The following is a 16,803-nucleotide window of genomic DNA, read 5'->3' as shown; positions in this document are numbered from 1 at the left end:
AGTGAGAGTCATCATATGACACTGGCTGGCGCCACCCTGAGGATACTAACAGGTATGAACGCACCTCACACCACTATCAGGGTGACCCATCAAAAGTATACTCTGCTGACAACCGGTTCACAACAGAATTTGCTAAGTTCTTCACACAACGTGATCTGGTTGCCAAGGGACTCATGAAATTCACTGACCACGCTGAAGGTTGCAGAGCTTGGAAAGCTTCATTCCAAAATATCACTAGAGACTTAGGGCTGCAACACAGAGGAGAGATAAACCTCTTAGTCAAATACCTGGGAGAAGAGTCAGTCAAACACACAGTAAGGATCAGAGACATTAATATAAACCACCCTCAAATCGGCCTCAAAGAGATCTGGAAGAGGATGGATGAGTGTTACGGCTCAGCAGAGGTAATAGAGAGAGCCTTGTTCAAAAGAATCAATGACTTTCCTAAAATATCTAGCAGGGGTCTCCAGAAACTTAGAGAACTAGGTGACCTGCTAAAGGAAGTCCTAGTTGCCAAATGTGAAGGTGACCTACAAGGACTTGCATTCCTTGACACGGCCAAAGGTGTTAACCCTATAGTCCAAAAGTTGCCCTACAATCTACAGGAGAGGTGGCTCACACGTGGTTCCATGTACAAATACAAACACAGGGTTCCATTCCCTCTCTTCTCCATTTTTGTAGATTTTATACACGAACAAGCGACAATCAGAAATGATCCCAGCTTTGACTTTGCAATGTCATATGCCACACCATCACCAGCTGCAAATACACGCAGAACATCTGTGGCAGTGCGCAAGACTTACGTTTCTTCTCCAAGTTCCAATTAGAGGTCTGCTGGCCGCTCTCAATCAGTGACAAAGGTACAGGACCCTGACAAGCAGTGCCTGCTCCATCAGAAGCCTCATCCTCTCCTGAAAAGCAGAGCCTTCAGGGGAAAATCTATGCCAGATTGCAGAAGCTTCCTGAAAGAGAACAGTATCTGCTACAAGTGCTGCTCATCCACAACCCACCTCGCCAAGGATTGTAAGGTCAGTGTAAAATGCACAGAATGTGGCACCACAGATCATAACACTGCCCTAGACCCTGGCCCAGCTCCATGGAGTGCACAAAACATGCCAGCTGACAGTGAGCATGGCGGGGAGCAAAGGAGCACTGATGCAGCTACGCCAGAGATCACTTCACAATGTACTGAAGTCTGTAAAGGGACAATAGACGGTAGGTCCTGTTCAAAAATATGCCTCGTCAGAGTGTACCCAAAGGGTCATAGAGACAAAGTTGTGAGACTGTATGCTATCTTGGATGATCAAAGTAATCGATCCCTGGCTAGATCAACATTCTTTGACCTACTCAACATCAAAGGACCAAGCACCCCCTACTCATTAAAGACATGTGCAGGTACTATGACAACAGCAGGCAGGAAAGCCACTGACTACCAAATTGAGTCCTTAGATGGACAATTCTGCCTACCACTACCTACAATCATCGAGTGTAATCAGATCCCAGACAACAGATCTGAAATCCCTACACCAGATGTGGCAATCCATCATGCTCACTTGAAATACATAGCACACCTTATACCGGAACTCGACCATCAGGCTCAGATAATACTACTGTTGGGAAGAGATATCCTACAGGTCCATAAAGTGATGTCATATCAATGAACTCCACAATGCTCCCTATGACCAAAGGCTAGACCTAGGATGGGTCATAATAAGAAACGTATGCTTGGGACACATGCACGCCCCATCTTCTGTGACAAGTATGCTAACAAATTCAATAGAGAAAGGACGCCCATCTCTGTTTCAACCTTGCAACAAAGAGTTCCATGTCAAGGAACTACCACACAGCATCCAACTACCCAATCATTTAATAGACTTTACTCATGACAGCAGTATGGTGTCAGGAAGCTATAAGGATCAGTTGGGGTGCACAGTCTTCCAGAGAACTAAGCAACACAACCAAGTGGCAATGTCGGTAGAGGACAAGTTGTTCTTAGCGGTAATGGACAAGGGACTGGTAAAAGACGAGACTAACAGCTGGGTCACATCTCTTCCCTTCAGAAACCACGTCTACTGAACAACAGAAATCAAGCATTGAAACGTTTCTTTTCTCTCAAACATAATCTGCAGAAGAAACCAGAGATGAAAGATCACTTTTTCTCCTTCATGTCAAAGATTTTTGAGAACTACCGTGCAGAACTAGCTCCCACTCTTAAAGACTTCCTACCCATGTTTGGAGTATACCACCCTAAGAAACCGGGCCAGATTAGAGCGGTGTTTGACTCCAGTGTTAAGTTTGATGATGTCTCCCTGAATGATGTTCTACTGACAGGACCAGACCTCAATAACAAACTGCTGGGAGTACTTATGCGCTTCCGTAAGGATTCCATTGCCTTCATTGCTGACATCCAGCAAATGTTGCATTGTTTCCTTGTGAGAGACAGAGACAGGAACTTCCTAAGATTCTTCTGGTACAGAGACAATGATCCTACTAAAGAGGTCACAGAGTATTGCATGAGAGTGCACATCTTTGGCAATAGCCCTTCTCCTGCAGTTGCTATTTATGGACTCAAAAGGTCAGCTCAAGAAAGAGAAACAGAATATGGATCAGATGTCAGCCAATTCATAGAAAAGTACTTTTATATTGATGACTGTCTGAAAGCCATGCCTTCAAATGACACTGCCATCAGTCTTCTCAGGAGAGCCCAAGAGATGCTGGCTTGCTCTAACCTCAGGCTTCACAAAATAGCCTCAAACAGCCAAGAACTCATGACAGCATTCCCTTCACAAGACTTGTGTAACGGTCTCAGAGACCTGGACCTGGCGTCAGACCCCACACCAATGCAACGCAGCCTTGGGCTTCTCTGGAATCTACAGTCAGACACTTTCACCTTTCAGGTCAGCCAGGAAGAAAAGCCTTTCACACGCAGAGTTGTCCTGTCTACCATAGCTGCCACTCCACCAAGCTTTGCAAGAACTCCTCGCTGACACCATAGCTGCCACTCCACCAAGCTTTGCAAGAACTCCTCGCTGACACCATAGCTGCCACTCCACCATACTTTACAAGAACTCCTTGCTGACACCATAGCTGCCACTCCTCCAAGTTTTGCCAGAACTCCTCACTGACACCATAGCTGCCACTCCAGGATTGTGGATTGTAGGCTCTATCTATTTTGGCCAAAATATTAAACAATGCCTCATTTAATGTATTTATTGTATGCATTAATTTTTTGCGCTTATGTCATTTTTTGCAGGATGCAGCTGGGCCTCTTTCTGTTGGCTTGGTCTATTGGGGCATCTGTCACTGTGTGTTGCATATTATAGTGCTGTAGCAGCCCGCCTGATAATACTATGGGCGTCATTAATAGGTTGCAAGCCAGACACTTTGCATCACACTTACATGTTTGACTGACGTCCTATGCAAGCCTTATCTATGTGCATTTTTCCTACTAGGCAGCCAACCCCTCCATGGTTTGTTAGGTGTGAGGTGGTTGTTTTTATCAGTAGTTTGCACCTGAGCTGCCCCTTGCCTTTATTAGTGGAGGCCCGCTGCATTCTGCTATATGTGCATTTATCATCAGACAGGGTTTTGGGAAGGCCATATCTTGTGGTGTGAGTTTTTTTTCTTATGTAATCATGCTTCCTGTATCTAATTTCTGTCCCTTATTAGCCTGCTTAGTTAGTTTTTCCCTGCTCTGCTAGTAGTGCAGATGTTGATTTATAATGTATATATGTAATCCAATGTACCTCGTACTGACTGAGTGTATCTATGTTTGTATTGTAGTTTCACCGCATCAATATACCATTACGCTCAATAAAGCACAGATTCAACCTACAGTCTCCTTATTGGACCCTGGTATAGAGGTTTAGCTGATCTGTATAGCTGCAAATAAAAGCCTGCCTTATTCAGTGAGGACAGAATACTGATATAGATGAATGTGTGATGCTGGGTGAACGTGTGAAAGTGCTACGGGGGCCAAATATATTTGGAGGACACGCCCGGCGTCGTGAGCCAAATATACTCACCCTGCGGGCCAGAGTTTGACATATGTTCTATAGACTATACTCCATTATATCAAATTCACCTCTCATACAGAAATGACACACAGGCTGGTTTGACTTTTGTCGTAAGTCATATGGTAAGACTCCTTTAAAGGGTCGATATTGAATTTTAGGATTGCTACTTCCAATAGGTGGCACTAGAGTTCAAGTCCTTTTCTTCTCTAAAGAGGCAATGTGCTTATTTAATTCTCCAGAGGAGCATTGCACTGCTTATAAGCCTCCTTACCCTGGCATACCAGGCTTGTCATGCTTCAAATAAAGAAACGTTGCCCCTTTGAACACATATCAGAAACTCATCATGGGAATTTTGTCACTTCATTAATTCTATCTTTCTTCTGACATAAAGGGGTTGGATGCACTTCAGCATGTCTTAGTAGCCACATGCTCTGCCTATGTCAGTAAGAGAAGGAGTCATAAATCCATCAGCTCTCTTCCTCTGAACACAGCTCAGTGTCTCAGCACTACAGTACGTGAACTATGTGAACGGGCATAAACAATTGTCTTTCTCTACTAACAGCTAAGGTCCACTGTAGTGAAAATCTGTGCTGTGTTATACTGCTTTTCTAGTGAGCGCTAGTAACAGCCTACACAGGCGCAGGGAGACTGCTTGACAGCTGCAATAGATATCATGGATAGAGTCAGTCTATTGTTGGTGCAAAGCAATCTCACAAAGCGGATTTTACAAGTGCTCCATACCCATTATATTGTTGGTTGAACCCATCGATATCTGGCATACATTAGGCTAATGTGTATGGGGGCATTAAAGTACAGTTGTGGGCAGCGGAACACACACAAGTGTTTTCAGCAGACTCACCCCAGAGTGTGGTGCAAGCTCAGCTATCACTGTGTGACATCGCCAGAAATAATTTATGTTTTATTTTAAAGCACCACAGGTAAAGCATCAGGCAGCCTGAATCAGCTACTATGGAACTAATCAAGACGAACCATTCAGAAATAGGGACAGGCTTGGCACTATGGGGCTTGTAATAAGCAGCCGGGTCTAATGCCGTCATGTACTGTACACCTCTGGAGACCACTATGTCTCCTGTTTGGCACTGCACAATGGAGGAAGAAGTAGCTGAGAAAGTAGGAATTTTGCCATGACAAATCATTGTGTTTTAAATGGTATAATGTAATGAAGGTTTACTGTCTTGTAAATATACAGGGTGGGCCATTTATATGGATACACCTAACTAAAATGGGAATGGTTGGTGATATCAACTTCTTGTTTGTGGCACATTAGTATATGGGAGGGGGAAACTTTTCAAGATGGGTGGTGACCATGGCGACCATTTTGAAGTCAGACATTTTGGATCCAACTTTATTTTTTTCAGTAGGAAGAGGGTCATGTGACACATCAAGCCTATTGAGAATTTTATAAGAAAAACAATAGTGTGCTTGGTTTTAATGTAACTTTATTCTTTCATGAGTTATTTACAAGTTTATGACCACTTATAAAATGTGTTCAAAGTGCTGCCCATTGTGTTGGATTGTCAATGCAACCCTCTTCTCCCACTCTTGACACACTGATAGCAACACCACAGAAGAAATGCTATCACAGGCTTCCAGTATCCGTTGTTTCAGATGCTGCACATCTCGTATCTTCACAGCATAGACAATTGCCTTCAGATAACCCCAAAGATAAAAGTCTAAGGGGGTCAGATTGGGAGACCTTGGTGGCCATTCAACTAGCCCACGACAACCAATCTACTTTCCAGGACACGTAGGAATGCTCGGACCTGACACCCATAATTGATGGTATGGTGTGGTATATGGGGTACAAAGATAGTGAGGCCATTCTTCAACAATGGAAACCTCAATGCCACTGGATATCTGAAATTGCTACATGATGATGTGTTGGCCTCTTTAAGCACTGAAGATGGCACGTTCCATGAGTCTTTCCAGCAAGATGTTGCACCACCACATTATGGGTGTCAGGTCCAAGCATTCCTACAAGGAATCTGACTCCCTTAGACTAGCATTTCTTATGCGGTGTTGCTATCAGTGTGTCAAGAGTGGGAGAAGAGGGTTGCATTGACAATTCAACACAATGGGCAGCACTTTGAACACATTTTATAAGTGGTCATAAACTTGTAAATAACTCATGAAAGAATAAAGTTATGTTAAAACCAAGCACACCATTGTTTTTCTTGTTAAATTATCAATAAGTATGATGTGTCACATGACCCTCTTCCCATTGGAAAAAATAAAGTTTGCTCCAAAATGGCCAACTTCAAAAAGGCCGCCATGGTAACCGCCCATCTTGAAAAGTTTTCCCCCTCCCATATACTAATGTTCCACAAACAGGAAGTTGATATCACCAACCATTCCCATTTTATTTAGATGTATCCATATAAATGGCCCACCCTGTACATATATGAGGAGATCTATTTTTCTGTTGCTGTCATAGAATCATAGAATCGTAGAGTTGGAAGGGACCTCATGGCCATCTGGTCCAACCCCCTGCTCAAAGCAGGATTCGCTAAATCATCCCAGTCAGATGTCTGTCCAGCCTCTATTTGAAGATGTCCATTGAAGGAGAACTCACCACTTCTCGTGGCAGCCTGTTCCACTCATTGATTACTCTGTCAAAAAGTTTTTTCTAATATCTAATCTGTGTCTCCTCCCATTCAGTTTCATCCCATTGCTTCTAGTCTTTCCTTGTGCAAATGAGAATAAAGATGATCCTTCTACAACGTGACAGCCCTTTAGATATTTGTAGACAGCTATTAAGTCTCCTCTCAGTCTTCTCTTTTGCAAACTAAACATTCCCAAATCCTGCAACCTTTCCTCATAAGACAGGGTTTGCAGACCGGTCACCATTCTGGTCGCTCTTTTCTGAACTTGCTCCAGTTTTTTGATGTCTTTTTTAAAATGTGGTGCCCAAAACTGGACACAGTATTCCAGATGAGGTCTGACCAAAGAGGAGTAGAGGGCAATAATGACTTCACGTGATCTAGACTGTATGCTTCTGTTAATACATCCTAGAATTGCATTTGCCTTTTTTGCTGCTGCATCACACTGTTGACTCATTCAGTCTGTGATCTATTAGTATACCCAAGTCTTTTTCACATGTGCTGTTGCTTAGCCCTATTCCTCCCATTCGGTATATGCTTTTTTAATTTTTATATCTTTTTTAATCCTCTCTCTCTCTTCTCTAGTATTAGCTATCCCTCCTAGCTTTGTGTCATCAGCAAATTTAATCAGTTTACCCTCAATTCCTTCATCTAAATCGTTGATAAAGATGTTGAACAATACAGGGCCCAGGACAGAGCCCTGTGGTACCCCACTTGAGACATTCTTCCAACTGGATGTGCAGCCATTTACGACCACTCTTTGGGTCCGATCACTAAGCCAGTTATGAATCCACCTAACAGTTGCCTTGTCCATTCCTTACTTAGTCATTTTTTCAATAAGGATTATGTGAGATACTTTGTCAAATGCTATGCTGAAGTCAAGATATACTATATCTACAGCATTTCCTTGATCCACCCAATCAGTGATTCCGTCATAGAAGGAAATTAAGTTAGTCTGACATGACTTATTAGTTACAAACACATGCTGACTCTGTTTAATCACTTCATTCGTATCCAGGTATTGACATACATGTTGTTTAATAATTTGTTCAAAGATCTTTCCTGGTATAGAAGTCAGACTCACCGGCCTATAGTTGCCTGGATCCACCTTCTTCCCCTTTTTGAAGATAGGAACAACATTTGCTCTTCTCCAGTCTTTTGGGATTTCTCCTGTTCTCCAAGAATTTTCAAAGATTATGGAGAGGGGTTCAAAAATTTCTTCTGCTATCTCCTTCAGTACTCTGGGGTGTAATTCATCTGGACCTGGAGACTTGAATTCATTTAGGTTAGCTAAGTGTTTCCTCACTATCTTTCTGTTTATAGATATCCTGGATTCTTCTATTCCCTTAATAGGACAGTGAAGAACAGTTGATGTTACATTTCCTTTCTGAGAGAAAACAGATGCCAAATAGGAATTTAAAAGTTTGGCATTCTCAACATCCTGTCTTACCATTTCATCATTTTCATCCTGTAAGAATCCTATAGCATCTTTGACTTTTCTTTTACTTTTGACATATCCCCCAAATCCTTTATTATTGCTTTTGACGTCTCTTGCAAGCCTCAATTCATTGTCAGCTTTAGTAATCTGATTTGTGCCCTGCAGGTTCTGCAGACAGCATTATATTCTTCTTTAGATATGCCTCCCTCTTTCCATTTTATAAACATTTCTTTCTTCCTTTTTAGCATGTGCTTAAGTTCTGTGTTCATCCATCCTGGTTTCCTTAAATGCTTCCTATTCTTCCCTCTTTTCGGAATTGTTAACAATTGTGCTTTGAGAATTTCATTTTTCAAGATTTCCCATCCTTCCTGGACATTTTTGTCTTTAAGGATATCCAGCCATTGGATCCCTCCAATTCTCTTTCTGAATCCCTTAAAATCTGCTTTTCTGAAATCTAACCTTGACGTCCGAGTCTTCACAGGTCTTCCTCCTCTAGTTATCCAAAATTCTAAAATATCATGGTCGCTACCTCCTAGGGTCCCAGCCACTTTTACCTCCTCAACCATTTCCTCCCTGTTTATAAGGATTAGATCCAAGGTAGCAGTTCCCCTTGTTTTCTCCCCTACCTTTTGGAAGATAAAGTTGTCAGCAAGAGAGGATAAGAATTTCCTTGACCTGATAGTTTTGCCTGAGAGAGATTCCCAACAAATGTCTGGATAGTTGAAATCTCCCATGACAACTATGTCATATTTTTTGGAGTTACATTAAAACCAAATATAAAGGTTTATTTGAAATAAAAGAGAAAGCATACAAGAAAGGTACTGGTGGTCTGCTCTTCTGACATGCTTGTCATAGTAAATACTTGAATTCCTTATGAAATAACAATGCTGGAGCATCTCATCTTAAGCTCAGCATAATGCCATCACTCTGCTATTCCAGGAAATGTATGAATAATTTTGGCACCTGGCGGTCACCATTTCCCATGTCAATAGGATCTGTCCTTGCACAATACAATACTGTCAGCACTGACTGGACAATGCAAGAGCGCAGAGAACTCACAGATGCTTTTTAAAAGTTAAAAGGGTATTCCCAGCGCTTCTATTGATGGCATATTCATAGGATATGACAAATGTATAGAACATGCATGTTCCAACCAATGGGACATATCTCTGTCTTGAGAATAGAGCCCACTTCATGTCCTACTGTCAGTGGAGAGTTGGTTGAAATTCATATATGAATAGGCATTTCCTCCATCTCTCCTCTGATAGCTGCGCTCATCAAGATCACATTCTCAAGATAAATAAAGGTCCCATTGTTGGAATCCGCATCTAAGATACGTTTCTGCCATATCGTGTGAATACAATATGTACAAGATGAGAACGCCATTTCTAGTAACGGAATCCTGTGTAAGGAAGATATGACAGCATCAGAAATCACCACGTACTCAGATTTCTGTTCTCTTTCGTTTCCTTGGACCAACTTCTGCAACTTCTAATTTATATGGTATATCTGGTTGGAGGGAAGCTCACCCTCTTGTGTGTGGAGGTCTTCAAAGGAAGCTGGCCCCTCGTTCTATACCAATAATTGACTTTATTCCAACCAACCCTTATCACACAGGCACCAATAAATGATCACTTACTACTTCATAATCCCTTGCCTATCTCTTTGAGTACTGTGTTCATTTACCTTTACAGATGATGTTCGATATTTACTCATCTTCATGTTATGATTTCATAGGTTACTATATACTAGGAAATTAGGGAAACAATTCAAGGGGATGGCAAACCTTTGGGAACATTTTCTTACTTAAATTGCATGTATTTTGATCTAAAAATATTTTTCCCACTTGGGTTTCATTATAAATTTTGCACTGTTCGGCTTATACATGCTTTTTGTTTCTCTGCACATTCAAGTTTGTTGATGTCTGTGGTCATAAATTAGCAGAGAGGAGGTCAGAAAAAGACAGATAAAAGTTACAACTTTTCTGAACAAGCTCACTAATGAACCTCTTCATGAAACAGGACACAGGAGCATCATACTCCTGCACGCCTCCTTATCAAGAATGGAGTGCAGAATGTCGGTTTTGATAAATTGGGCCTTAGTTTATTTCTCCAGATAAAATGGAATTTCTCGAGACATGACAAGACAATGGCTATACATGTAGAAGATGGAGAATGAGAATTCTTTACTTATACAAAAGATTTTGTGAAACATTGTGACCTCCACCCTTCATTGTATCTTAATGTTTAAGGAAAATTTATTGAGTATAATCTGTAAGTTCTGGCTATTTTCAGTGATGAACTCACCGTTGGATTTGCATAATTTCAGAGACATACAGTAGGTTTACCAAGAGCATAAGGAAGTTGTCTTTTATCCTTCTTATCCGAATCATTAACACGTCTCGATTTTGCAAGTTGTTCATTCAGCCTGCTATTGCGACACACAGAGAACTGGCATTGTGTCTGCCATTCATAACCACGCCACTCTTACTGTTGATTTAAGCTTAGGTCATTTACTGGGTTTCTTTCTAAAATAACTTTACATTTAGTTATATATATAGTTGTGATGAGCTAACTTGTAATATAATATTTATGTAAAGGGCAGCATTAGTCATAATACCATTGTAAAGTAGTGCCAGATTAGCATGTTACAGAAGAAAGTATTGCCAGTGTCTTGTCATCCCTGAATGCATCCATGGGCACCTAGCTACCCATACCCTCATACTTGTTAAATAAAAGAGCAACCAATTAAAGGGAATCTGTCACCCCTTTTTTGAGATATCATATAATGAAATCATTCAATTGTGTGTCACATAAGGATTCTCTTAGTACTTTTGTTTCCCCCTGACCCCGCACCTTTCATGCATAAATACCTTTTTTATATCGGGTCAGATGTATGTAAACCGCCACTGTCCAGTCTGCTGGGCGGGGCTTATTCAACTGCTCCCCCCTCCCTGTCTTGCTCTACGCATTTCTTCTTGTGTAGAGCAAGACAGGGAGGGGGGGGAGCAGTTGAATAAGCCCCTCCCATCGGACCGGACCGTGGCAGTTTACATACATCTGAACCGATATAAACACGGTATTTATGCATGAAAGGTGCGGGGTCAGGGGGAAGCAAAAGTACTAAGAGAATCCTTATGTGACACACAATTGAATGATATCATTATATCTCAAAAAAGGGGTGACAGATTCCCTTTAATGTGTGTATATCATTTTATATAAGTGGCAGGCAGAGTGGAGAAGATACTTTAATGGGAATTCATCAGCTGGTTTATGCTGCCCAAAACACCAGCAGCATGAATCAGACACTGGCTGTGTTACTGCAGTGGTGTACGGTCTCTCTAAATCATTGCAGCATTTCAGAGAAAATATATTTTGTAAAACCTGTCGGGGACTCTGTGTCTGGGTTGACCGTTCCAAAACAGGTGCCCGGCAAATTTTCTAGTTTCTATGACTGACAGCTCTCTTCCCATGGGTGTGTATTGGAAGAGACCTGTCAGTCATATGGATCAGGCATGGAGAAGCCACTGGAGACCAGACTTTTGGAGTAGTCATCCGAGACACATAAACCCTGGTTCATCTAGAGCGGCATTATTCACGCGGTCGTGATTAGGGGTCATATTGGAATGAGATGCGCCAATTCATTAAGCGGTGCATGCCTCTTAATGAAACTAGTGGGCCCTAAATGTGGCAAGCACATTGTCACAAATCAGTCAACGACTGGAGTAAGATTTTTGGAGTAAGGTACTCCACAGATCATCAGGAATTAGACGAGTGGGCGTTGCACCCCCGTTCTGCCCAAACTCAGTCAATTTTGTTGAGCAAAGGTTTGGTGACTTTTCCAATCGATTTACACCAGATTTCTGTCATAATTGCTTTGATTAATCAGGGTCATAGTATTAATCAAGTTCCATTTGATTTGTATTACTGCTCCCTTACCGATGAAATGATTTACTGTAACCTCACCTATAACATGTCGTACTGTAACCTTTATGTATGCAAGTGACTGACTGCTACATGTGATAAATTTGCAATATGGTGGTTCATGAGGTTATGTGGATGTGGATAAATAATCTGATGCCATGTCCAGTTGGATATGACCCAAAATGTTTCTAGGTGTTGCGCTAGCATTGATCTGATATTGATGACATCCTATGAATCAGTATCAAAGTAGTGGACAACCATTTTAATTAAGTCCCCTATTCTTAACGACACTTACCGGCCACCACACCATGCTACGTCCTGCTAAGAAGAAACCTCCTACTGTACCACGGCTTGTCCTTACCATAGCCTGAAACAGTAGACAGGGTAAAAGGTCAAAAGACATGATAAACTCTGATATCCTTGTATCAGAAATGCACAAGTTATGATGATGCAGGAATATAGTCTATATACTATAGTTCTAATAACATCTGCAATGTAAATTGGCACCACTCTGAAATGTTGCACTTGCATAGTCTTCTACTAATAAATTCCAGCTACATTTATTACATTATTTTGACAAGATTTATTGCTAATGTTATTGAAAGGGTTCATGAATTTACATTGGAAAATGGCAGAAAGTGTTCCAAATTCATCATAATGGTGCATGTGGCATGATAAATTTGGTAGGACCCACTAGGCATATTAGACACATTTAGGGGTGGTTCGAAACTAATATTGATTTTCATTTTAAATGTCTATTTATTTATTTCAATAATATAATAGGTTTTTTTCTAATATGGTTTAATTAAAAAGTCCCTACCCTTCTCTCTCTAATCTAGTTGCTTTATTTTTTTTTACCTATTTCCGTTTTCATAAATCTTTGCTTGAGACTCTGTACATGTTGGGATACACAAAGGGGACATCATCAGGAGACTGCCACAGCCTCTGTCCCCATTCTAAAGTAAAGCATCATCGGTGAGGTCCGTTTAAGGGGCTGGGCTAGTTCCTGTTGTACTGAGCTTACGTAGGAGGGTGGACTAATATGTGGACCAGTCTGGGTGTAAAAGGACAAATGTATATGTACCGTGTAACATGTTTTACTGTAACCATAACTTATGTATGTATGTGTAGGATGAAGAAGGGATTAGCTAGAGACAGTGGAGTACAGAGCTTGGCCACTAGGGGGGGACACAGTACAGGAAGAGAAAGGTCTTAACAACAGATAATGCTAGGAAAAGCCAAGTCATGATGGCGGAGCTAGTGGAACAGGAGAAGGGGAATTCCAGGGTGAAGGGATAAAAGGGGAGGTCCTGAGACGAGTGAGAGAGAGCGAGCTCAGGAAGAAGCAGAGAAGAGAAGAGCTGAGGAAGAGACAGAGGAGAGAGACAGAGAAGAAGAAAAGAGAGAGAACAGAAAGGGGAGTGGCCCCGGAAGACAGTGAAAGGGACAGAGAGCCTGGGGTACCGAACTGCTGGAGAGCTGGGCACTGAAGCAAAGTAGGTGTGGCAGCGGGTGGACGGGCCAAGTAGGTGATCACTGTGGCCATGTGCCTAAGGCAGCCACAGTGAGAGAGTCTGAAACTACGTCGCATCAGAAAAGCAGAGGAGAAAAGGGAGAAGTGCTTCTACGGGTACCTAGGCAGGTGTGCAGGAGCTGTCTGGAACTGCTGTTGCTGGAAAAGGAACCTAATAAAGAAACTGCTTTGAACGTTTACGGGCTCTGGTCTCCAGTCTTTGGGACCACACTTTGGCCGTTGCAAGGTACGGAGCGTGCTTTAGGGACCACCCCCCCAGTCGGCACACGATTCTACACATTCATCAGTTGTCAATTAAAAAATATGCTCATTCCAAGCTCACTGCTCACTCTGCAATATTCTGCTCACTGAACAGTAACAGTGCGCTCCCTCACCGACTCTGATAAGAATTGACAAGCTGACAACAGAGCGCACTGTCAGTGCACATTGTAAGGAAATTACCTGGTGAGCAGAAACCAGCCCTGTGGGGCTGATCTGTTTTCTCCCTGCTAACCAGATAACTTCCTTACAATGCACACTGACGGTGCAATCTGTTATTGGCTCTTCACTTCTAATAACAGTTGGCGTGTGAGTGCACTGTCACTGTGCAATGAGAAGAATATTGCACAGTGAGCAGTGAACTCGTATTGAGCATATGTTGTAAATGACAACCAGTGTATACTCAGTACAGCAGGGAATAGTCCAGCCCCTTAACTGGACCTCACTGATGATGCTTCATTTCAAGGTGGGGACAGAGGCTTTGTCAGTGACCAAAGCCCCTGCCCCCTTGATGACATGCCGTTTGAGTATCCTAGCATGCACTGGGGATTCTCAAATGAAGCATCGTCAAAGCAGAAATAGGTAACAACAAAGAATAAATAAAGCAGTTAGATTAGAGAGAGACGGGTAGGGACTTTTTAGTTAAACCATAATGGATAAACTATTATATTATTAAAATAAACGTCATTTAGGATGAAAATCAATGTTAGTTTCAGACCATTCCTTTAATTACTGGCATACAAATACAGCAATATTTTGCATTAAATAATGAAATATGTCTTTTAAAAAATTGGTACAATGGCTATATCAGCAGTGATGTTAGACATCAATCTGCATGATTTGCAGAGCCAGTAGTGAAGAATGGTGTCCTGTGTCACCGCTGCCTCCCTGGGTTTAAGCTGGGGAGCGTACACCTGATTTCAGTGCGAATTGTCAGGGAGGCAGAGACTTGCAAAGGGTTGGAGGTGACACAGCTCTTGCAAATCATGTCACTCACCCCCAGAGGCGCATGATACCATGATTAGTAGGACGATAAGTCTGGGGAAAAATATTTAAAATTGAGATTCCTCAGTGGTTGATTCCTCTGAGAAGTCCTGAGACAAAGGTTTTGTGCATAATGGGGTACCACTGAGGACTCTCAATTCTAAATATTTTTCTATCTACAAGCTAACACAGTACAAAGATATACTGTATATCTAATCTGGGGAAAACATCACCTTACCACTAGTCACTTTCTAATTAGCATATCACAGGCCAAGCAAGGAAGACAAAACAAAAAGCCTAAAAAGGGGGTTTGGGTGGGCCTGGGAAAGCGGAAACCTTCCATTTAAAGATGCTTTTTAAAAGGGAGGTGCTCTTTTGGGGGTAATTTGTGGCATATTTTTTATTTAAAGCGCTTCAATACACAGCTTGAGAAATGGATATTAGAGCTATTAGATGATTAGAACTTTAAATAATCTTAATGCATATAATAGAAAAGTACACTTTGGATTTTGCAAGAATGATTTACAGACACAAATAAAAGAAATACTGCACTACATAATTCTTTACACGTGGAACTACATAACTTATCATCATTTACTCATTAGATTAATCTTACATTAGATTTTTTTTTTAAATGTTTCTAACAATAGGTAAGAGCACAATAGATAGACAATGGCCCAAATACGCCAAGATTTGTCTGGGTATATTTTTGCTACCAGTAAGGCAATCTTATTATATCACTTATAGGGTAAGTTCACACTAGGTGTTTTTTCAGCATTTTTTTCTGCAGCAAAACCAGATCTCTTGGCAGGAATAAAGCAGAAAAAAAGCATGTTTTCCTTGTTTTTTCTTGCGTTTTTCGCTCCGTTTTTGGCAAGCTAGATTTGTCTCTTGTGCATGCTGATAAAGTTTAGCATTGAAAAAAAGTCCTATTCCATAGAATCAGGTTTTGGCACAAAAAACGCTGCAAAAAATGATACCTGCATTTTTGGTGCGTTTTTTCAGCATTTTTTCATCACCGGTGAAAAATGTTGAAAAAACGCTGAAAAAACACTGAAAGAAGTGACATGCTCTATGTCTAAAAAAATATTCAAAGCACAAAATACTAATGACAAAAAAAAGCAATGCGTGTGCATGAAATTTCTGAAATATCAGAGACATAGCTGGTACTGTAAAAAGCAGCTGAAAATTAACATAAAAATAACGCATCAAATCCTCCCAATGTGAACTTAGCCATAGAATGTTTAATAAGACTGTGTGATAACATCTCTTCACTGGTTTGTTGCATAATGTAAAAAATAACAAAGGTTTTTATTCCCATTCTGGGAGCCCAACGGGCTCAGATTCTGCACCACTACATCACATAAGCTAAATAATCACATGTGGTCCCAAAATGTATAAAGAATACATTGGTGAGAATTTAGCTTATTGCACTGTTCTTCCCAAGACACAAATCCTCAATCATTATGATGATCTCCAAATACAGTTTCCAAGTAAATAAAATACTCACCCATATTCCCACAGCCAGCACCACCAGAAAATATACCACAATTACAGAGATATCCGCTGGGTTGTTGATGGGGATGGTGTCGTCTTTGGCTTGACCACCTGTGGTTGAACTTGGGGTGGATGACATTTTGCCTGTCTCAGTCCAAGAGACACTGTCTCTGTGCACTCTGCCAGCAGGTGTCCTATTCTTCCTTTAGGTGTGTGACTCAGATGTGGGGTTAATAATAAACTCATCCCACGTTGGTCTTCCCGCCCCTTACCTTACCAATGTATAACTTGCTTCTGATTTACTTTCCAAAACCTAGTCAGGACTCAGATAAGTCCTTCATATCCTCTACAGTTCAGCATTCCTTGATAAGGGTGAGACCTGAGAAGTCACCTATGTTGTTGAGAACTGGAATGTGCGGAATCAGGTAGCAAAAAGCAGATGGGTGTATGCCAAGTGATGCCAGCTTGGCAGCTTTCTTCGGACAGTTTGTGTATTGTTAGCATTAACAATGTTGTCTTCTCCATGAGACAT

At 41.4% G+C, this 16,803-nt stretch overlaps 1 protein-coding gene across 1 annotated transcript in view; it reads right to left on the bottom strand.

Moving 5' to 3' along the window:
- Positions 1–16,489, bottom strand: part of LOC141096273 (sodium/glucose cotransporter 1-like) — a 176,008-nt gene extending 159,519 nt beyond the window's left edge. The window contains exons 1-2 of the mRNA XM_073582818.1: positions 16,285–16,489; positions 12,294–12,365 (exon numbers count right to left, since the gene is read on the bottom strand). Of these exons, the coding sequence (XP_073438919.1) occupies positions 12,294–12,365; positions 16,285–16,410 (198 nt within the window). The 5' untranslated portion in view covers positions 16,411–16,489. The remainder of the gene's footprint in view (positions 1–12,293; positions 12,366–16,284) is intronic.
- Positions 16,490–16,803: the final 314 nt, after the last annotated feature.

This window comes from Dendrobates tinctorius, unplaced genomic scaffold (genome assembly GCF_039654945.1).
Source record: "Dendrobates tinctorius isolate UK_male_01 unplaced genomic scaffold, ASM3965494v1 ptg000073l, whole genome shotgun sequence".
Classification (NCBI taxonomy): Eukaryota; Metazoa; Chordata; class Amphibia; order Anura; family Dendrobatidae; genus Dendrobates; species Dendrobates tinctorius.
This window is presented reverse-complemented; position numbering and strand designations above follow the sequence as displayed.